This window comes from Curcuma longa, unplaced genomic scaffold (genome assembly GCF_044706935.1).
Source record: "Curcuma longa cultivar G26 ecotype Majalengka, Jawa Barat unplaced genomic scaffold, ITB_CL_G26_1.1 utg2646_np1212_2152390_RagTag, whole genome shotgun sequence".
Classification (NCBI taxonomy): domain Eukaryota; kingdom Viridiplantae; phylum Streptophyta; class Magnoliopsida; order Zingiberales; family Zingiberaceae; genus Curcuma; species Curcuma longa.
The window spans coordinates 1,708,256-1,731,344 of record NW_027435599.1 but is presented as its reverse complement, the minus strand read 5'-3'; the positions used below and the strand labels follow the sequence as shown (position 1 = coordinate 1,731,344).

The 23,089-nt window shown below is 35.0% G+C and overlaps 3 protein-coding genes, 1 non-coding gene and 1 pseudogene across 5 annotated transcripts; all 5 read left to right on the top strand.

Annotated features, from left to right (window-relative positions):
* Nucleotides 1–2,603: 2,603 nt before the first annotated feature.
* Nucleotides 2,604–3,688, top strand: LOC141820025 (NAC domain-containing protein 100-like; annotated as a pseudogene).
* A 2,470-nt stretch (nt 3,689–6,158) lies between these two features.
* Nucleotides 6,159–6,230, top strand: TRNAP-AGG (transfer RNA proline (anticodon AGG)). The gene has a single exon. It is a non-coding gene; the product is annotated as a tRNA-Pro (tRNA).
* Nucleotides 6,231–6,796: 566 nt separating this feature from the next.
* Nucleotides 6,797–7,397, top strand: LOC141820105 (non-specific lipid transfer protein GPI-anchored 31-like). The gene is made up of 2 exons (XM_074707386.1): nt 6,797–7,154; nt 7,237–7,397. The coding sequence occupies exons 1-2, from the start codon at nt 6,797–6,799 to the stop codon at nt 7,395–7,397; spliced, it is 519 nt and encodes a 172-aa protein (XP_074563487.1).
* An 888-nt stretch (nt 7,398–8,285) lies between these two features.
* On the top strand, nt 8,286–10,729 carry LOC141819875 (putative trehalose-phosphate phosphatase 6). 2 transcript variants are annotated; one of them, XM_074707129.1, is made up of 11 exons: nt 8,286–8,654; nt 8,752–8,892; nt 9,015–9,086; nt 9,180–9,278; nt 9,364–9,417; nt 9,540–9,641; nt 9,736–9,813; nt 9,936–10,005; nt 10,102–10,172; nt 10,262–10,354; nt 10,446–10,729. In XM_074707129.1, exons 1-11 carry the CDS (start codon nt 8,391–8,393, stop codon nt 10,485–10,487), a joined length of 1,086 nt encoding a protein of 361 aa, XP_074563230.1. In that variant the 5' UTR covers nt 8,286–8,390; the 3' UTR covers nt 10,488–10,729. The 2 variants fall into 2 exon arrangements, with proteins under 2 accessions (XP_074563230.1, XP_074563229.1); XM_074707128.1 differs by having other exon boundaries at nt 9,498–9,641.
* Nucleotides 10,730–16,814: 6,085 nt separating this feature from the next.
* On the top strand, nt 16,815–21,032 carry LOC141820002 (uncharacterized). Its single transcript, XM_074707277.1, has 5 exons — nt 16,815–17,035; nt 17,766–18,184; nt 18,268–19,540; nt 19,629–19,775; nt 20,255–21,032. Exons 2-5 carry the CDS (start codon nt 18,131–18,133, stop codon nt 20,767–20,769), a joined length of 1,989 nt encoding a protein of 662 aa, XP_074563378.1. The 5' UTR covers nt 16,815–17,035; nt 17,766–18,130; the 3' UTR covers nt 20,770–21,032.
* Nucleotides 21,033–23,089: the final 2,057 nt, after the last annotated feature.

The window sequence follows — 23,089 nt, the reverse complement described above, 5'->3', positions numbered from 1 at the left end:
TTTAGCAATTTTACAACCTACCACAATGTTTTTTGTTAAAATTAACTATTACGGCTCCTACCTTTTGTGAGTAAATTTGATGTATAATTTCATAAGAACCAAACTTGAGAGTCAAGCTTAAATAATTAAATAAACTTGAACAATACAAAATTTAGTTGGATTTGGCTGGTTTGTAACCCTATTGTGAATTATAATAAAAGCTATAGTTTTGAAATATAATATTTTAAACTACAGGGGAAAATCTAAAAATCTGTTAAACTAGCATGGGGCCGAAATGAAAATTTCCGTATATTATTGTCCTGTTAAAATTTATTTTATATATAATTTTTTTATGGATTCGATTGATTTAATTTGTTGGGTTGAGGCGGCGAAGGAAACAGCCAGCGCCCGCGATTCACGCGCTGCGGCTGGTGGCGCGGCGGGCTGACGTGACGGCGCGCGCGGTGGCTGGTGGGGCGGCGACGGTGGCAGATCGCCGGCGACCGGTCCATCTGGGCACCGTGGGTGCCTCCACGTGATGCTGCAGGGCTGCGAGGTGTGTCGCTGGACCACTTGGTGGGCCGGACGGCAGTGAGGCCCACATCGCCTAATTATTGGATCCGTTTTTTATTATTTTATTATTTTCCTACCATTTTGGATTTACCACGTAATTGTTTTTTAAAAAATTAATTAATTAATATTTATTTATTTATTTAAAGGAGAGATGTGATTTAATGGCAGTGACCTGCACCCACTTGGGAGTTGGGAGGGCTGTGGGGCCCGGCGGAGAGAGGGTGAGAAGTGTAGGGGACCCTTCCTTTACGATGACACCTTTAGGACTTGGGAGAACCATTGTAATAATATTGTTACATGCTTGATGGGCCTACTAATCGACAAAAACCATTCACTCGACGAATTATAAGGTTAACTAATGAAATGAATGGCTCGCGCATTCTGAAAGATTCATATGGACAAGAGAAGTCGTAAAATAATGTTATATAACTTTTTATAGTTAATAGGATTGGATTATAAACGAATTAAATATTTATAAATAAATTTAGTGTTCGAAGTTTGATTATGATCATCAAGATCAATTAAATGTGTAAGTTGAATTCACCCCTAGGGTGGAGCGTATATGGTGGACATATGATATTTTTGATGTAACAAATAAAGATTGAATATTACAGAAAACTCATGATTTCCTATTTACCTTGTCATATGTCTTCTGTCTGTTATATGAATTTATCTCCCTCTATATCCATATGACCGATTCTAGAAGGGTCACTCAGATGGTGGATCCACCTTTTTGAATAAATTTGAATTCACATGTATTTATTAATGTTGATGAACAAAGACTATGAAATGTTTACGAATCATATTTATTAATAAAGTGTTAGAAATTTGAATGAAAATAATAATAGATAGATGAAAGAGCTAGACTTTCTTGTGCATGAGTTTTTTTTTTAATTCTATGTTGAGAGTCTCATGATTTTATTGTTGATTTATATTGAATTACATTCCTGTATATTATAAACAAATACATTGGGAGAGATTCTTTCTCACACGTGGATATGTAAGGGGTGCAAATATAAGACATAGATTGCACTGATCCAAATTGACTCATGTGCGAGCACGACCTATGCATGTCAAATAGTAAATGTCCATTTAACATTATCTAAGGTTGGAACTCTTATAGAAGAGGAGGTCATGATCTTGAAGAAGGGTGTGCAAGCAAAAATAATTTTTATTCATTTTTCCTTCACTCATTGTCTTTTTCTTTGTTGTGCATTCACTTGATAGATCTACTCGTGATAGTCTTTGAGTACTATCTTAGTTTGTCGTGACTCCAGTGCTTGGTGGAGATTTGGTATTTGCAGTTGTATCTTGGAAAATAGATGACTCATGATAATCTCAAAACATCATTGAAGGTGGGGCGAAATATGTTCGCAAATCTAGAACTCGACAATTAGGATTTGACAACTCGGACTTGACAACTTAGACTTGAGGAGGACTCGAATTTGACAACTCGAACTCAGCCATACAAGGTAACTCATTCTTTCAAGCAACTCAACAATCATCCAAACAACTCATCCTTCTTACTTAGCAGAAAATATATTGAAATTATCAACTTATATTATTTTAATAGATAAATCGAAATTAAAATATTATGATTTTTAATTTAGTACATTATCATAGTAGCTTTGGCCTAGACTGTCCAATATAAAGTTATCGTGAAACAGGTTTAAAAAGGAGGAGAAGCAAAAAGAGAAAGGATGCGTGGGAGTGGGCAACAAACTTGTGGGCGACCGAAGAGCTTGGTGAAGGAGAAGCAAAAGAGTTCAATAGAATGAGAAGTTAAGGAGAAAGAATTAAAAGTTTGGCTCAAAACTTCACACTCTAGTAAACAATGAATGAAAAAGTTCATGTTTATTTTACAGCAGAATAAAATAATTTAATGACAATATTTTAAGATCTCTGTAATCATAATGCAGAAGAATGAAAAAAGTCATACATCATCATCATCATCATCTTCAATCCTGTTCTGTTCCTATATGAAAAAGGTTAAATCATTGCTCCAATCAACCTCAATGCCGTCCTGTTACTTAGTTGCTAAGAAATGATGTCTGAAATGAACCCATCTCGTTTGGTTCTATTTGTTTGGATCATTCAACGCTATTTTCTCAGCAAATTCCTCTGTTTTTTTAAAAGATTTTCTAACTGTGCTGGATTACAAGTACAGTCGGCCATAGTTCTTTCATGTTCTACAGCAGCACATATAAACTCGCCTTCTCATCTTCTAAACCATTCCTCTCATCATCTTTCTTGATCGATCAAATTTTTTTTTTTCATTTTTTTTTCTGCAGAAAAATGAACCTGCCACCTGGTTTCAGATTCCATCCGACCGACGAGGAGCTCATCACTCACTACCTTGCTCCCAAGCTCTGTGACTCCAGAGTCTCTGCGCCTGTGATCAGCGAGCTCGACAACAAAGTCGAGCCATGGAATTTGCCATGCGAGTTCTACTCTCCTTGGCCGTACGTTCTGCAGCACTCATAATCGAGTACTCCTTTTTGATGATCTCTATATATTTTGATCCTGCAGCGAGCACCAAACTGGGAGAAGAGTGGTACTTCTTCTGCAAGAAGGACAGGAAGTACCCTACGGGATTGAGGACCAACAGGGCCACTGGTTCTGGCTACTGGAAAGCAACAGGAAAAGATAAGGAAATCCACCAGAAAAGGGACTTGATCGGGTTGAAGAAGACACTGGTTTTCCACAAAGGTAGGGCACCCAGAGGAGAGAAGACTAACTGGGTCATGCATGAGTACAGAAAAGCAGGAGCAAACCCTACAGCAATTCACGTACTGATTGATTCTCAATACAATTCATTCATTTTGCTAATCATTTTCTTTATTTTTCACTCATCTGATATGTTCTTTAATTCGATAGAATGATGTTTGGGTGGTCTGTAGAGTGTTCTGTAAGAACCCTGGAGGTGGAGGAGATCACAGCAGCAGCAGCAGCAACTTGAGGATGGAGAAGACAGAGGAAATGGAGTTGTTCACGGATTTGCAGCAGCAGTTCTTCCGAGAATTGTTATCTGATCAAGTGTTACTGTAAAGACAGACTGATATTTAGATATTAAAGGCTTGTGTTGTGATTTTTGTTTTGTTTATTGAAGCAGAAAATATTGTTTGGTGGTCCATAATTGTGATTTTGATTTGATGACATTGACTTTGCCAGAAGTTTCAAACTTGGGAGAATAAGTTAGTTCACCTAAATTTTATATATATAAAAAATGATAGAGAGATTGAAAACTGTCTTTTTCAATATTAATGTTTGTGTTTGTTGAGCAGATTCAGCAAATTGATATCAAGTCTGATGTCATGAATGAGGTGTATCTGATCTCAATCATCAGAAATAAAGTTTGAAGATCTTCATTAAAGAAAGAATAATAAATAGTTTGAAAATATATTTGTGTTCATTGAGAAGATTGTGATTGTAAGATCTAGTAATCTGTAATAAGTCTGATATTAAATCGGAAAAATAAATTACCTCATCATTTCTGCCATTAGAAACACTTTGCAAGATCTTCATTAAAGAAAAAGAATCGTCTTTTTCAGTATTAATGTTTGTGTTTGTTGAGAAGATTCAGTAATCAAACCATGAATGAGGTGTCTGACTTGAATCATCAGAAATAAAATTTAAAGTTCTAGTAAAAAACAGATCTCATCAAAAAAATTTCTCAGGCATTAGAAACACTTGCAAGATCTTCATTAAATAAAAGATAATAAACAGTCTGAAAACATGTTTGTGTTAAGATTTTTTGCCATTAGAAAGATCTTCATTAAAGAAAAAGAAGTTTCTCGTTTCAGTATTAATGTTTGTGTTTATTGAGAAGTTTCAGCAAACTGAAATCAAGTATGATGTTAAATTAAGCCATGACTAAGGTGATGGAAACATGAATCTAAAACATGCAAAAATAGATTCATGCTACAAAATCTAGTTTTATCGAATTTTACAACAAAATTAAAATCAAAACTAAATGATGATACAAAATCAACAGAACCTAATTGTAGTGGAAATATCATCGTCTCAACGTTGTCTACGAAATCCAAAAATCCTATGAAGATGCAATGGACGAATCTTCTGTAGGGTGTTAGGGTGATGACATCATATTCTCCTTGCTAATGGAAGGCGAAGTTATCTATCAGAATGACCTAACTCTATAGGGACCACGTCCTTTTATATGGTGGGCCCAAATCTATTAGCAACCCATCATCAATAACAGATTGCGAGTTAATAAATTCTACACATATAAACTCACATCTAATAACTCAAATCCAATGAATAATTTAATTAGATTAGTCATCGGGTGTATTCTTAAATTAACATGTAAACCCACCTATTGAAAAATTAAATCTAATACTAGGTCTTTGACTTGAACTTCAAAAACACTTGCAAGATCTTCATTCCTCAAAAACCAAACGAAAATAACTTACTCTATTCCTAGCACATGGTAGATTCAGTGTGCATAAACATCATTTGGTTGTTGTATATATGTATCACGAATAAAGACGAATCTAAGATAGAGTTGTCTTATAGGCTCTAGCCCAATCCTAAAAAAAAACTTATAGAGACATTTTATAGCTTATAAATTGACACCAAAGAGAAATTGATATGTTCTTTCCTTCTTTTTCACTTTGTTCATTTTATTTGATGCTTAGTCCATCCCTTCCACACTCAAAGTCCAGTCTATCTTTAATTCTTGGATCTGTCTATGATGATCACGGGGTGATTTCACATCACTTTCAATAGATTCACATGCAAATCTAATGTCTCAGTTGAGACAAAAAATGTTGAGTAATCATACGGAAGATCATAAAGAAAACAGAAGCAATTAACATATAGAAAAAAAAAAGAATTAATTTGCATTGTAATCACGTCTTGTTGATAGAGTTTAGGGTTTAAAGTTTTACTCAACTGTTCATGTTTTGATCATGTTCACAGGTTGGGCATAAATCCACATAAGTAACATGTGTGGAGTGGAAGTTCTACTATTAAATTATCAAAATTAAAAATTATTAATATTAATTTATGTTGAACCAATACTGAAATCAGATACGTAGAAAATTATAAAAATCAGATAAGGTAAATTATAATATAGGCAAAAATTAAAAGGTAGCCTTTATTATAAATTTTTTTGTTAAAAATATTTTTTTAAAAAATTAAATAACACCCTACTATATTTTTTTTTTGAAAATATTTTTATTTCAATAATATTATTATAACAGCTACTTGTTAAAATATTTAACTTAGTCAAAAAATATATATATAGATTGAGCACTTTTATATTAATTTTTTTGTTAACTTGATCAAAATTACTAAATTTTTTAAAATGATTTTAACCGTATTGAATAAAAAGAAAAATGATTTATTTGGACACGTTATATAATAGTTACTCTTTAACTACTATAATAATATTAGAATAAGAGTATTTTTCAAGATAAAAAAATATGATAGTGCCTTATTCTTATTTTTTATAAATAATAACCTTTTGATGAACATGATAATTAGGGTGCTTTTAAATTTTTTTTGCTTGAAAAACAATAGCAAACATTTATAATATTGTAAATAATATTTAAATAAAGTTACTAGCGAACAATTAGCTATCACATGGGCATTTGGTCTAGTGGTATGATTCTCGCTTAGGGTGCGAGAGGTCCCGAGTTCAATTCTCGGAATGCCCCCTCAGTTATTTTAATGTTTTTTGCTATTGAGAAATAAAAATTTGATATGATTTTATATTTAAAAATCTAAAATTAAATAGCCGTTTTTTTATTTTTAAATTTATGTCTATTATATTTATCTTTACTGTGACTTATTAAAAAGTTAACAATTTCAATAAAATTACTTATTTATACTAATTTGAATAGAGAAATCATAAAATATAATCTATATATCTTAATTAAGTAAAATAATAATACTTTTTTTGTTTACAAAAATACTCATCTAAAGAGTAAAGATCAAATAGTTATAATATAAATGTTTATATGAACTCGATTTTTTTTTTCTTTTTTTCTTTATAAGGAATCGATTTTCCTGAAAATGGTCCACAGTTTCCCAGAAAAGAAAAAAAAATGATAACGTACGCCGAAGAACGAGGCAAAAAGCTGCACCTTCCAAACGGAGACGAAGAAACTTGTCTTCTTCCAGTCCATCGCTGCCCACACCTGTCGACCTCTGCATCGCCCTGCACTTCCAACGCCGCCTCTCTTCTTCCTTAACATCTCTCAATCCATCGATTTCCACAGCCATGGCCCGGACTCGCGCTCTGCTGCCTCTCTTCATCTGGCTGGCTGCCGTGGCCGTGCACGGGGACGGCGCTCGCCGTCGCCATGCAGTTGCACCATCACCTCCCCCCACGGAGGACTGCTCCTCCGCCCTGCTCAGCCTGTCCGGCTGCCTCTCCTTCGTGGAGGAGGGCAGCAGCGAGGCCCGGCCACAGAAGCGATGCTGCTCCGGGCTCAACGAGGTCGCCGTAGAACAGGAAAGCTGCCTCTGCGTGGCCTTCAGCCAGGGCGCCGCCATGGGGGTCAGGATCAACATGACCAGGGCCCTGGCTCTCCCTTCTTCCTGTGCCGTCTCCGTCCCTCCCCTCGCCGACTGTAAAGGTGCCTCTGTTGCTGCTTATTCTCGATCTCTGTTTCAGATATATATATAGATTTACTCAACTGTTCATGTCGATCGTTGCAGTTGCTCTCGGCGGAGCTCCGTCTCCCTCCTTGAGAGCTGCCATTGCACCGTCTCCGCTCGCCGGCCAGTCGTCTAACGCAGCAGCTGCACCACCAGTTAGCGTTGCAGGCATGATCGGAGTGGCAACTGCTTTGATCTTTTACTACTGTAGCGGCATGTAGCAGCAAGAGGGATTTGATCAGCTTGAATGTTTAATTTGATGATGATCTTTTCCATTTTGGTTCTTCAAAATGAATCTGTTCTTCCGTTTGCCAATCTAAATCATCATAGAAAAAGGGAATGAATAGGTCAAATGTGTACTATATATATATCAAGTAACTCAGACTTCAAACTCAAGATAAAAGCTAATTTAAATCTGTCTTTAAACACACAAAAACAATCTTTCTAAGGTCAACTAATTAATTTTTCAGACAGGCTTCCTATGCCACATCTGAGAAATATCAAAGAAAGAAGAAAGAAGAACTTCAATCATATTTATTGCGCGCCAATTTCATGGAAATTCACATGATTCTAATAAATATGCAACAATACATGGTCGAATAAGAGACGTGCGACTAACTAACTTGTGAATTAGTGATAATTAAGAGAGGTTAGTTGGTAATTAACGACGACCGTTTCGTGCGAGAAGTTACGGGGAAAGCGGCCGTAATTAATGTTGAGTTTCGTTTTAGTATTTATTTTTATGTGGGCCCCGCAGTGAAGGCAGCGAGTGGCCAACCACACGAGGGCTGTCGCGGACGTGAGGCTGCGATTAGCTGGGTTGGACTCGGTGGGCGTCGAGTCCGTGGGTCGGGACACGGGCGCCATGTGTCCGGTCCGCTTCCCGGGCCCCACAGCGGCCCGCACACGCTTCCCCCGCCTCTCACCCGCGATTTCGGCGGGCTCCACACCTTCTCTCTCTCTCTCTCTCTCTCTCTCTCTCTCTCTCTCTCTCGAGCGTGGCGGGCCCAGTTGAATCCGACGAGTCCACGAGTTTCTGCTGCTGTTGCGCGGCGGAGTGCTATTTAAGGCCCGGGTGTCCGTCGCCCCTCCTCGCCCATTCCCACAAATCGGAAACCGAAGCCAGTGGCCGGAGCAGGAGGAAGAGCTCGATTCCATTTGGTTGATTCGATTCTGCTCTCGGTCTTTAGGTGACGGAAAGTGTGTCGAAGAAGATGATGAGGCAGGGATTGATGCTGTCGGAGGAGTTCGCCGTCGCGGTGGTCGCCGCCGCGAACAAGTTCGCTCGCTTCCCCTATCCGACCACCGACTCCATCGTCGGTTACCCTAGTTGCAAGAAAATGTTCCGCCAGATCGAACTCGGCCGCGGCGGGAGACCCAGTTCGTGGATCGAGTCCATCCCGGCATCGTCTCCGACTCAGATCAAGGCGGCGTTGTTGACGGCCTCCCATGGAGGAGGTGACTATGAAAGATGGCTGGTGAGTGTTACTGTTGAAGATTGTTGGATTTTTTTTTTCTCTATAAATCAGCCGTGGAATTTGGCCCGGGGGTTGAATTGGGGTAATTTGCGCGCAGGAATTGCATCCGTCCGCATTGGACAATTTCGAGGAGCTGATGGTCGCGTCCAAGGGGAATCAGATCGTGATGTTCCTCGACTATGATGGCACCCTGTCTCCCATTGTCGACGACCCTGACTGTGCCTTCATGTCCGATGAGGTGAGTTTGCTCCCCCAAAAAAAATGAAGGAATTTTTAGGTCAACAATATTTTTCTATGTGGAAAATGTTTTGTAATTTCTTTTCAAACCCTTGACCTGGTCAATTACTTCTTTTGAACTAGATGAGGGAGGCCGTGAGAGATGTTGCAAGCCATTTCCCAACTGCTATCGTTAGCGGGAGGTGCAGAGAAAAGGTACGTTACTGCGCTTGCACAAGAATTCTTGCAGTCAAGTTTCTTCCATTGCCTTTGACATTTGGTTCTGGTGCATGGTCCATTCTGGATCAGGTTTCCAGCTTTGTGAGGCTATCAGAATTGTACTACGCTGGTAGTCATGGCATGGACATCAAAGGCCCCATTCATGGGCACAAGCACACAAAAGCCAAGGTGGCTCTCCTCTTGAACTTCTTCCGTCTACCCACCACCTTTCTTATGTTGCTTTGGAGATCCTTACTTTACCTTGGTGTCACAGGCAAAATCTGTTCTTTTTCAGCCGGCCAGTGAATTCCTTCCAATGATTGATGAGGTGAGTTTGTTCATTCCCGGATCTCAATTAAAAATGTTCCTTTTCTAAAGGAATAATATTTTTAATTGCTTTACTACAAGGCTAAGCAAGAATTTGATGGTTTGCATTCTGCCCTTGTCAAGGTCTACAAGAAATTGGTGGAGGCTACAAAGAGTGTCCGTGGATCACGAGTGGAGAACAATAAATTTTGTCTCTCTGTTCACTTCCGATGTGTCGAAGAGAAGGTAAACATGTGATACACATCGTAAACCACTGCGACAAATAATACTCCAGTTTCTTGCTTACAAAATAAACTAACTTTTGCCTTCTTAATCTCAGAAATGGAATTTACTATCCGACAAAGTCCGATCTCTTCTAAAGGAGTACCCCAAGCTGAGGCTTACTCATGGAAGAAAGGTAAAACATCTTAACCATCAGTTTTCAACATTTATTCAACAACATTTGGCTACATTCAATTTCTGTGAACTGGATTCCCCTGTTACTCGAGTACTTCTTGATGACTGATTCTTAAACTTTAGGTTATGGAGATTCGACCGACAATTAAATGGGACAAGGGGAAGGCCCTCGAGTTCTTGTTGGAGTCTCTTGGTATGCTTTGTGATCAAATCTTATCTGAAATTATTACTAAACAGTGATCATAAGTTTGTTTTTGTTGCTCATCATGATGGAAACATGATCATCCAGGGTTAAGTAACCGCAATGACGTATTGCCTTTGTACATTGGAGATGATCGTACTGATGAAGATGCCTTCAAGGTATATATATATGTGTGTGTATATATATATATCATCATTTGTTGTCGTATGAACGGACAATAAAATTAGTGTTTGATCAATCTGTTTAGGTGTTGCGTGATAGAGGACAAGGATTTGGCATCCTTGTTTCAAAGATTGCAAAGGAAACAAATGCTGCTTTTTCTCTCAGAGAGCCAGCCGAGGTGAGACTTACCAACTTCAACTTGTCTCTCAGTTTGTTTTCCTCATTTCACAACTTGTTGCTAATATCATTAATTTGGGTTATTTCCACAGGTTCTGACGTTTTTGCGTCGTATTGTGGAGCTCAACCAATGATCCACAGTGTCTGGTTTGAGGAGCAGCATCTAAAGGCATGGGCTTTTTTGCCATGTCCATAGGAAAACACAAGAACAAAGAACAGTTTGTTCTCCTTTCTTTCTTTCTTTCATTTTATTTTTCTGTTCTTCAACTTTTTAAATACACGGTCTCTCATTCTTTTGAGACCATTATTTACTGGTTTTCCTGCCTCATTTTATGTATATGTAAAGTCGATAACTTACTGTCTCTCAATTATTCAACTTCAGTCTAGTTGAAATAGGTGTATAGCCAACAGTTATGCATTGTAATTCTTCAATGGCAGAAAATATATATCAGGTTCACAACTAGATTTTGTAGGCCAATCGGACGGCCCATATTTCTCAATTATTTAGTTGGGCTCTCAGAAGCCGCTCCTTATGTTCTGTTTATTTGGGAAGACGAATTTAAGAACGGAAAAATTTAAGTTTCATTAAAAATGATGGATTACTCGTCTTTTTTTATTATTTATTTATTATAAAATAATGGAGGAATGAATTTTTAAGATTTTTGTATCCATCCAATCCAACAGCGATCTTCCTTCTTCTCTTTGGCATCTATGCCGAGTTGGTCGTCCACAAACCACAGCCACAGGCAAGCCGTGAAAAGAAGGAAATATTAATGTACCGTTGTATTAATATTGTTCACTGCAACAATACTTCAATCACTTGTAGTTTTCTAGTGATGTTCAAATTGGATCGATAATCGATATTTACTAGATTCCATCATAAACAAACTTCAATTTGGATCAATAATCAATTACTTGCTAGATTCCATTATAAACTTAGTTTGGTCACTTTCAAACCCCACTCAATACACACATGATAACGTGTGGCCGTTTGCTTTGGCAGAGACAGCAGTCACTGACTTTCCTTCCCTTTCCTTCTCTTCCCTTGTAGGCCACCTAACAATACTCGCAACCTTTAAGACCCTCCCTCACAAGGACCACACATATATCCATCAGATTCTTGTCTTACATATATATTTGAGTGAAGGAAATGAAAGTTGATGATCATGTGGTGTGTCTTCTTGTCTGGACTGGACTGGACTGGACTGAATCAATTGTGTTTTATTGGTGTTTGGTGAGGTGCTTAATAATGACTGAATTGAATGAAAAGGAATGGTGCAGGCAGTAAGTGGCAATCAAAACGTCATAATCTGGCATTCATCCCTATTCCAGTGTGGACTTGTGATCATCTCATCTCGTCTCATCTCTTTGGTACACAAGAAGGAGTCAAGGACCACGGCGCCTAATCAGTCCCAATCCAATAATAAGACAGACACAGAGGAGACACAAGCAAACATAACAGGGAGAAAACTCTCATGTGAAGTAGCAGTATCTTTCAGGGGGTTTAATTTGGGGTTTAAGATTCATAATTACTATTTTTAATTCTCAAACATAATTACATTATTGCAAGTAAAGAGAGAATCGCAACTAAAGCACGGATAAAACTCATATCTTTCAGGGTTTGAGGTTTAGGATTTGTATTTGAAACTTGGGGGTTGAGATGAGCCGAGATAGATACACATTAATAACACTCTAAAACTTACTACTCAAAAAATAAAGTGCTAAATATTCAAATATTCAATCGTGCATAACAAAATCAAGAAAAATGATCGCCGATCGATGGAATGAATCAGTCACTTCCTTTTTTAAGAGACTTAGTGAATTCTGCCATGTTCTCATCCCAAGCTAAGAGACTTAATGATCGGAGAACCGAGTTAACTTGGATTAGATAGGAGGAGGAGTAAATTGAGAACATAGTAGTAGGGAGGACTAATTTTTGAGGCAACTTCTTTTCTTGATTTTGTTTACGCATGCTCGATCTTATGTATAATAATACTTCCTTTTTTAATATTTGGGGGCGTTCTTAATTAGTTTGGAGGTGTTAGTCATATAAATGTTGTAAAGATTTGAGCATTTTAGAACATATAAATGTTGTAAATATTCTTCGTCTTTATGAATTTTTCAAGGAGGGTGAGGAGAGGATAAGATAAGGCGGAGTGAGATGCGTCCAAATTAATAGTCCATAGAAATGACCAATTTTTTTTTATTATTCCGTACCATATCATTGCACTCCATGATATTATTATTATATATTTAGTTGGAGATTATTATCGTTGATATTTTTGATTATCTTTATCTGTCCAAGATTATCGACGTTTGATTAATAATGCAATTAACATCACTACTACATTAGCAAATAGATTATAATATGAGAATATGATTACTTTGACAGTCTAAGATTTTCTACGATTTCGATAGTTAACAAAATTTTTTTCTATGATTATCCTTTGATTTTAAAATTTAGTTAATTGAAATGTATCATGAAATCTAATTAAAATCAAATTAATTAATTTAATAAAATTTAATTTAAATATTTATAAATTTAAAAGAGATAATTTATTTTAAATTAAAAATAAAATTAATGAATTATTTTAATAAATTATTTTATTAAAATAAAATTAATAAATTATATTTATTAATTTAATAAATTATTTTATTAATATATATAAATTTATTTTAAATTTTAAAAAATAAAATTAATAAATTATATTTATTAATTTAATGAATTATTTTCCTAAAATAATTATTTTATTATATATATATAAATTTATTTTAAATTAAAAAATATAAATAAATTTTATTTATTTATTTTATATATTATCAATTTATTATTATCATTAATATTATTAATATTCATATTATTAATTTAATTTAATTTATTCTAAAAATATATTAAATTAAGGGTAATATAATAAATATTAAATTGTAGATTATTTTTTATTACTTCAAATAAATAAGTTGAACCAAATAATATTAAATTATATTTTATATTCCACAATCTTGATTATGTGATAACTTGAACCAAACACAATCAAAATTATGGTGCATTATAAATTATTTTTTAAAATTTGAAGATAACCTTAAATTATTGATTGTGGAGTTTCTATTGTTCATGTTTTTTTGATTAATCTTAATAATCGATGAAAAACTTTTATAGAGATGGATCGATCATTTTCAAAATTAATCAATTCAAAAAATTTCATATATGAATTAAAAAGAAATTGTGGTTGAATCCAATATTGTTAATGTCACGAAATGCGAGAGATAGAGATTGACTTCTTTGATTTGATTCATGGAGTGTGATTGAGAAGGAATTAAATCATTAATTTTTAGAGAAATATAATTATATATATAATAAATTAAAAGAGTTTTTTTTATTTATATCATCAAACGAGTATTATTATTTTTAAAATTATCAAAATAATATTATATTTATCCATGATACGGTGTGGAATTTGGATACTAGTACTCCTTGGATGCTTGTGTTTGAGCGCGCGCGTGCTCTTCGTAACTTCCGTAACTTCTATATCTTATAATAAGATAACTATCCTATTCAAAATTAACACATAATCAAAGGACATTGACCTTATTTCGGCATGGCTCTCTAATGCTCAAGTGAGATTTGAGAAGAGAAAGTAGAAATGCAATAGAATAAACGAGAATGTTGATAAGGAAGAACATCCCCTCCCTTTTATTAACTATTTTTCTTTTTATAGTCTTCATCGAGTAACACTCCTCATCATCGCATGCATCATGATTTTGAATTTCCCATTATTACCCGTTGGTTTAACAACGACCTTGTGATCTTTTCTTTCGGCAATGCTTCATTATTAATGAGTATTAACGTTCATCATCATTGTAATTTTATTGCACCTGATCTTCTTCTGAAACTTCGCTCCTCTTTTCCCAATCTCTCATTTCTAATGTGATGTGCCATTTGGCTTCGAGCACTGGACTTTGAAGCCGAGTACCATTTGACTCTAGACCAGCTTCTCAAATATCAAACTCTAAGGTCGAGTACTATACGACTCTTGAACTCAATTTCTGAATCCTCCTAAGTCTAGGTACTAAACATGCTATATTGCGCGCACAACTTTTCCTGTGGCCTAAGTACTGAACCCAATCTTTTTCCTTACGGACCAACGAACCCATCTCTTATAATCATAGATTATTATGGAGTATCAGTCCAAAATACCATTGTATAATTCATATTTTTTTTGTAATAGATGGTCTTAGGGATGTAAATGAACTAAAGTTTACAACTACAAGTAAGTTTATATTCGATTTCACTCATAGGATCGATCGTGTGGGACCGTTGAAGTGGCAGATTCCACCTTTTACTGAAGTATTATATTTCATAAGATCTTATTTATATTCGTTTAATATATACAAGATCAATTAAATAAGTAAAATTGAACAACATATTAAATTATGTAAATAAATTTAAACATGTAAGTATTTAACTCATTAATATTTATGAATAAAATTTATAAATTATTCATGATATATATTCACTAACAAAATTTATAAATTATGTTCATCAATAAAAATTTTATCAATATGATAAATAAATAAAAAAACTCTGAATAAATAAATTTATAATATAAAATTCACTAACTAACTAAACAAACTTAAAAATATAAAAGTTTTAATAACAAATAAGTTTAAATTGAAAGCTTGATAACATCTAAACGAATCAAACTCAACCTCATAAAGAAAATTTAAATAATCATTTTAACGATTTCATTTATTTTAGATTTGATTTGATTTAACTTGATTATTTTAACAAATAGTTTGTAAAAAAAATATATAAATAAGGTACTATACTATTTTATATTTTTAAGTGGAACGTTCTTTTTATGACAATAATATTTTTTATTTAATTTTAACACTTTTAGATTTTAGAAAATTTAGTATATCTCAGGACTAGGGTTCAAACGAAATGAGCTTGTTTGTGTTTAGTTTTTCAAATCAGTTTCAAAAATATTTAATTCAGATTGAAAATTATCAAATTCAAGATAAATTTAAATATATTTGATAATTTTTTTAATCAAATTCAAATTTATAATATTTTATTTGATTATTCATGCGCTACTTGCAAAAATTTGAATTAAATTCATAATTTTAATTTAAATATGTCCAATTAAGATCAATAAATGAATTCTTAAATTTAAATTATTTTAAATTATAATTTTAATATCAAAATCAAAATTCAAATAATTCAAATTAAATTTGAGTTTAAATTTTATTTTGAATCGAACTCAAATCAAAATTATTTATATTTTTAAATTTTAAATTGAATTTAAATATTATATATATTTTTCAAACTCAAATTTAAATATCAAATTTCGATCCATATTTTCGTATTAGATTCGATTTATTTTCACCTCAGACTGTGAACCATGAGGCATCTTTGGAAGAATTAAATTGAAGCCGCCACGTTTGTCAGAGATATTCTCATTACATTTTGGACATGCAATTAATGAAATGAATATGACGCAGAGAAGAATATCAATTCGAATTGATTTCGACCCATAAGTAAGATAGAGTACAATATCCGTGCGTATCGCTAAAAAATAAAATATCATTAAATTAAAAAAATATTATCAGATAATTATTTTGAAAAGTAAATAAAATAAAATGCAAAAAATCAAATCCAAACAACGCTCGCCCTTATTTTTTTCATCACTCTATTTTTTAAAAAAATATATAAAAAATTATTTTTTTTTCAATATTATTATAATAATTTTGAAGAAAATTATTTTAATATCTTGACGTGGGGATGATAAAGATGTTGATTATAATGATAGTGACTAAATTTGATAGGATGTGTATTTTAATTTAATCAATGAATTTATATTTAAATAACAACTTTAATTAAAATTGATAGGAGTTTTAGACAACTGATCTAATAATTATAATAAATTTAGTCAAAATTATTATAATAAAATAATATAAATCAGTCTAATAAAAAGCTAATTTAAATATAAAATTTAGAATAAATACTTTAATATTTTTAATATTACCGTGAAAATTTATCTTTATTATTTTTTTCATGTAATTAAGATTTTAAATTTTGTGTAGTTGCAATATTAAAATTATATATAGTGAAATGTTATCATGTCCATATGTATCTGGTATTAATTTATTTTTAATTTTTTTTAAAAATTTAAATTTAAAATTTAGAATTAAAAAATAAAAAAAATTAATACTAAAACGTTTGCGGTGTGCAAGATAATATCCGTGAACAATCCGTTCATGTTATTTTTTTTTAATTTTAATTTTTTTTAATTTAAATAAAAAAATGCAATTGGGTGCGTGATATGACTACGTATGAGTTATATATATATAGTAATTGGTAAATTAAGTGCTAAATAAATCGCGTCAGTTTTTTTTTTTTAACTCGGTGAGAAAAAATAAATAAAAAAGGTTGGTGAAACGGAAGAGAGGAAGCGAGTCCATCCGCGTGTCAGAGCACGTCCATGGCATCGGCGGCGGATCCCGGCTATTTGTAGCCACTTCCACCGCCTTCCTCTCCATTCTCGCCTCTTCTTCCTTCCCCTTTCCTTCCTTCTCCTCTCGCCCTCGCCTCCAAGTCCTCCCTTGCACCTCTCGTCTCGGTGGTCTTCGTCGCTGCCTCGTCTCCGGCTCGCCTTGTGGAGACTCGGGCAGATTGAGGCAGGTGCGTCTTCCTCTGAGCCCCTTGTCGGTATTTCTATTGTTGATTCGTCATTTTTCGCCGCGAGCTCTTGATTCGCCCTTTTGTTGGGGGCGGGGGCAGTTGGTGATCGAATTGTTAAAGATCCTTTTCTGTTTTGTTTTGTTTTGTTTGTGCTTTTTGATTCTACGGATGTTACTTTAGATGCAAAAGCGTAAAGTTGATCTGTTCTTATGGCTTGTGGAATCGCATTAAGATCTTCTCTTTTTGGATCCTGTCTTCCAAAGCCTTCCAACAGGAGGAAGCAAGAACCATGTTATCGGCAGCTTGCTTCCCAATAGTTTTCCTATTCCTTACACAATTACGGCTTTTGGATCTTCCTGCTTGTGTAGGTTGGAGGCTTCTCTCAGTCGGCTCTCTGATGCTCCATTAATTTCAGCCGTCGGATCATCCGCCGCAACAACAAAATTAGTTTTGTGGTTTAGAACACCTTGCTTGTTATATATATTTCAAGGATTTATTGAACACCATTAAGTTCAGTATTTAATTGTATCTGTTTGGCATTGCACCGTTTTTTATTCTTTCTATCGATTCATTGGATTTCTGCTTCTCAAAATTCCTTGTCATTTTTCCTTGAAACAAAAAGATTAACACATCCAAACTGTTTGCTAATGATCGGGATATTGCATCAACAAGGATAGTTTTGCTCCTGTAAAATTTAAAAATCTTACCTTTTTTTCATCTTTCTCTTTAGGTTCTGGAACCAGACAAAGATTAAGGAGAGCTCTGCCAAAACTGTTGCTCCTTAAATCACTCTGGAAGTCACTGGGTTACCATTCCCTCGCACCTTGCAAAAGGTGTGGGCTAGGGAGGATGCACTTTTCCCTGTCTCTATTCCAATTTTCGCTCTCCTGCTTGTCTGGCTACTCTGTCGTATAATAGAAGGATCTCCAATTGATAATGGCTAACCAGTGAATCAGTTCCGTAGAAATAGATCACCTGATTCTTCACCTCCTAATCTTCCATTTAGTTTCATAGAGTTTGATAGGTGTTCTTCAGAATCATAGGGAAACAATAGTTGTCAAGTGCTCTGGCATCTTTTGTGTTTACAGCTAGAAAATGGCATTGATCGGTTGCTTTTCCGCTCTTTGGGTTGGAAAGAAGAAGTCCAAGGTGAGTAAAGATGGTATTTTTGTTTCCTTTTCTCTTTGATAAATTTGGTCTAGGTTGTTGCTCATTTCAACTTTTGCTTGCAGAGATTGCTAAATGAAATCCATTCGAAGGAGGAGAATATCATGGAAGCTTTGCCTATTAAGTCTGAAGCTCTCTCCTATGCGTCCATCGAGAAAGCAAGTAACAATGCATCTTTCGAATACTCTCAACCAATACAAACCAATGCAAGCAGAAGAGGTTCCACCGAACTTAAACTGGTGGGGGGTGAAAAGAATGATGAGAACTCTGTCCAAATAGACGTGGCAGCTGAAGCAGCTTATGAGGGAGGTGACGAACATGACGAGATCATGTCATTTAAAAGGGATTTATCTGACCTTGATTTGCAGGCCCTGGCAGAAAAAGATGAAACCAGTTCCTATGGTTTGAACCAAAAAATGATCAATGGACCTGAGGATAAATCTGAGAAAGACGAGGGAATAACACCTGAATTAGTGATCCAGAGTGGGCATGTAAGTGATCCAGGGATGGGACGCACCACCGCCCCTTGGGGCTCTCCTATGTTGAAGCGTTCATGCTCTAATATTGAGACAAAGAGATCTAGTAAATTGCTTATGTCTCCAACCAAGTCCCATTCATACGACGACCTCAAAAACTTGGCCGGAGATTTCCCTGGAGAACCACCAAAATGCATCCCAGGTAGCCCTGCATCGGTAATGACTTCTTGCAGTGCTGATAAAGTGATGCTAAAGAAGAGGTCTTCAAGCCAGGTTCTTCCTTCACGAAGTAGGAAACTTTGGTGGAAGCTTTTCTTATGGAGCCACAGAAATCTTCATCGGAGCTGGTCAATGAAACCTCATCGGTATGCTTCCATCAATCATACATCCAACCAGAAGGATGGTTACTGCTCCGACACAGTAGAACCCAATCGTGGTACTGATTGGAAGAACAAGAAGATTATGGAAGAGTCTGAGGCTAAATTTAGGAATGATATATGGCCTCCAAACCAGTGGGTTGCTTTTTCAACAGAATCCTCCTCTTTAGATAGAGTGGATGCTTGGGTGCATAGTCTTGATGACAGCCCATTATGCCCAATCGAGGATGATGACAATGGAGATGAAATTGCACTTGAGTCTGCTACACCACCAAGTTTTCTAGAGATTGGGGAATCATCCAGTAGAAACAACCATCGAACTGGTCGGCGTGCAATGGAAGAGGTCTTGCAGGCCAACAACATTATACAATCCCTTCCTCCCTTTTCTTCAGTCGCTCACATTGCCGGCATGGGCTTAAAGGTGTTACCTGCAATTTCAGCTTTTAGTAGCCTCCGATCTGTCAATCTATCTGGCAACTTCATAGGTAAAGCTTAGCTTCAGAATTATGTAAATTAAATAGGAATTGTGTATGCCTGTCGATGTGGTATATGACTTATTTCATGTTTGTGTAGTTCACATTTCACCAGGATCTCTACCCAAGAGTCTTCACATGCTTGACTTGTCAAGGAACAAGATCGCTACAATTGAAGGACTTGGGGAACTAACAAGGCTTCGAGTTCTTAATCTCAGCTACAACAGAATTTCACGAATTGGTCATGGTATGAATAACTATTTTTATCCTTTTGTTAGCAGATTTGCTTGTTATGCTCTTTAACTTGGTTCTCTCTATCACGAAATGACTGTGAGATGATTATGTAGACAATAATATCTAGTTTTGGTTTACTGAAATACTTATATCTTACAAATCACAATAACCTTCTTGGGAAGATTTGCAATGAGTTGAACTAGTTGATGAACATTGCGCCATCTATGGCCTTTTAATTTCTGTGTATACATTAAATTTAGAGATGTATGTTCTTAATACAAATTCACAGCTTGTACACTTGCATTCGTGGGCTTTGCTCTTATTTGAGTTTGTGACCTCTTCCCGTTCTAAACCGATTTGGACCAAATTAGCAATACACACAATTTCCTTCATCCCTCTAGCAGCTCTTAATCGAACATTAATGCTACATTATTCTTGAACTTCTCGTCCTCTTTAAAACTTAGTTTTGTTCAAATTATGACTGTTTTTCAGGGTTGTCAAACTGCACCGTGATCAAGGAGCTGTATCTTGCTGGAAACAAGATAAGTGGTGTGGAGGGACTTCACAGGCTTCTGAAACTCACTGTTCTGGACCTTAGCTTTAACAAGATAACAACTGCAAAGGCTTTGGGCCAGCTTGTCGCCAACTACCACTCTCTAGTGGCCCTCAACCTTCTGGGTAACCCAATTCAAAGCAACATCGGAGACGACCAGATTCGCAAGGCGGTCTGTGGCCTCCTTCCACATCTTGCTTATCTGAACAAGCAGCCAATCAAACCACTGAGGGCCAGGGAGGCAGCAACAGATAGCGTTGCAAGGGCAGCACTGGGAAATAACAGCTGGGGTGGTTCCCGCCGGAGGTCAGCCAGGCGAGTAGGCCATGGTTCAAGCCCTTTGATCAAGGGTGTCGGTGAGGGGAGGAGCTTCAGAGGCATTGCGCACCCACCAAGGAGTAACAGAAATAGATCAAAGAGCAGAGACCAATACTCCACATCTTCTCGGAAATAAGAACACAAAAAGCTTCACATTCTCAATGTATGAGCTTGATGTTATGCTGTTTGGAATAAACTGGAGAAGATTGAACAAGTTGGATCTGAATCTTTAATTGGCTTGCGCTCTGAAGACTCAAGCTGCATGGTAAAACATGTTTGCTTTCTCTTTATCTAGATCTATATGTTTCTAGTTGAATAATGCAAGACAATCTGTGTTGGTGTGTTAATTCTCACGCTGAAGATTTCAATATCATCTATTTGTGCTCCTTTCGATCACAACACTACAGACTCAGATTACTAGTTTGTAGTTGTTTCATATTTATCTTTTCAGAAAGAGTAAACTTGAAACTTTTTAATAGTTTTCCTGCTTTGTGAGTTTCAACTTAAACAGAAACGATGTGGATGTTTCATCGGCTCATTCATTGTCGACATGGCTTAATCTCTATCTTGTTGCATATCGAAGATGATCCACTAAGTATCTCCTACAACTATTTAAAATAATTTGGATCAATTTAAACTAATTTTGTAACTATTTAAAATAATTTTGATCAATTTAAAAGACTTTTATCAAATTAATAAAAAATATTTTTATATAATAATTTTGATTAAAATAAAATAATTAATTTTTATTGTAAAAGTTACTTAGGTAGCTTTTAACCGTTATAGAAACTATCAAATAGTTCGTAATTATTATTATAACGTCAAAAATAAAAGATATTCACATAAAATATCTCATGAGCGTTTTTTTAATTTTTTTTATAATTTATTTAATTTAGGATACCCTTTGACTTTAATCCATTAAATTTTAAAATAATGCTTGTGTGCGTGATTACTTTATTTAAGTTATTATTTTATTTTATTTTTATATAATTATATTTTATTAGATTGCTTGGTTGTGATGTCCACGTCTACAATAATAGAAGGTATTATTTATTGGATTACCAAAATCTGTGGGATTTGATTTTGTTTTTCTTGTCATTAAAAAATATCGAAATTAAATACTGAAATCTACATCTAATATTTTGTTTAACATCGATCCTAAAGCATAATCTTTGGAAGTTTTATAACATGTTATTGCTCTTATAAATATAAGTCAAAATTTAAAAGTAATTATACAAACTTCGACATGGAATCAAGAAAAAGTTGAGAAAAGAGAGGGAAAGAAAAAAAAAATAATCCTAGTTGCATTGATTCAATACTTGGGAGAAAACGGGTCCTATGAAAAAAAAATCCCAGATGCCAAACATCATTTGATTGCGATGCCCATTTAGAGGAAAATTTCAAACTTCGATATGGAATCTACGGCACCATGGCCCCGGGGACAAAATAAAAAAAAAAAAGAGGGAAAGAAAGAAGAATAAGACGATGGACTTAGCCGTGAATGGTGACTAATCAAAAGAAGAATAAGATGGCGGACTTAATCATCACGAATGGTATCAAATTAATCGGTTAGATAGTCGATCAGATAATCTATAATTACTATTCAATTTTACACCTCTGTTATGAAATTTATATTCAAAATGTAAAAAGACCTACCCCTTATGGTGGAAATACGTCTATCTTCTCCATCTCATTATAGGTTGATCCCTCCTTATTAGTCGGCCCTCAGTAATAATTGTGAATGATATCGGATTAGTCGATCGGACAATCTACAATTACTATGTAATTTCACTCCTCTGCTATACAATTTATATTCAAAACTATGAAAAATCAATCTGTCAAAATACGCCTATGGCCTACTATTTTCTTATAGGTTGATTCCTCCTTAATAGTATTCTTAATCGTCGTGAATAACATCAAATTAATCGGTTGGATAGTTGGTAGGACAATCTATAATTAATATACAATTTCACTCTTCTACTATACAATTAATCATTCAAAATGTAAAAAGATATGTCCCTCGTGATGAATCTATGGTCTATAATCTTCTACTTTCTAATGATTGATCCTTTTGCCCTCTACCTGATGAATACACCTATGAAAATATTCTCAACAATAATCATAAATAACATCAGATTAATCGATCGGATGTAACAATTTAACTTTTGTATTATATAATTTCATTCAAAACTTAAAAAACTCTTTTCCTTATTGAAATACATCTATAATCTACTATTTTTTCAGAGTAATAATTTTCTACATGAAAATCCAATATGAAAATACAGCATAACAGATATAGGCATGGTAGTGGGACCCACCTGCATGCAAGTGAAACCCAGCCCGTCGACGTGCTGTCCTGCTGTGAGTTTGTCGGCCCTCAGCAATAATCGACCGTTATTAATTGTGGTCTCCTGCTCCTTTTCCTCTCCTGTGAGTTTTTCTCTCTGCTACGCCTA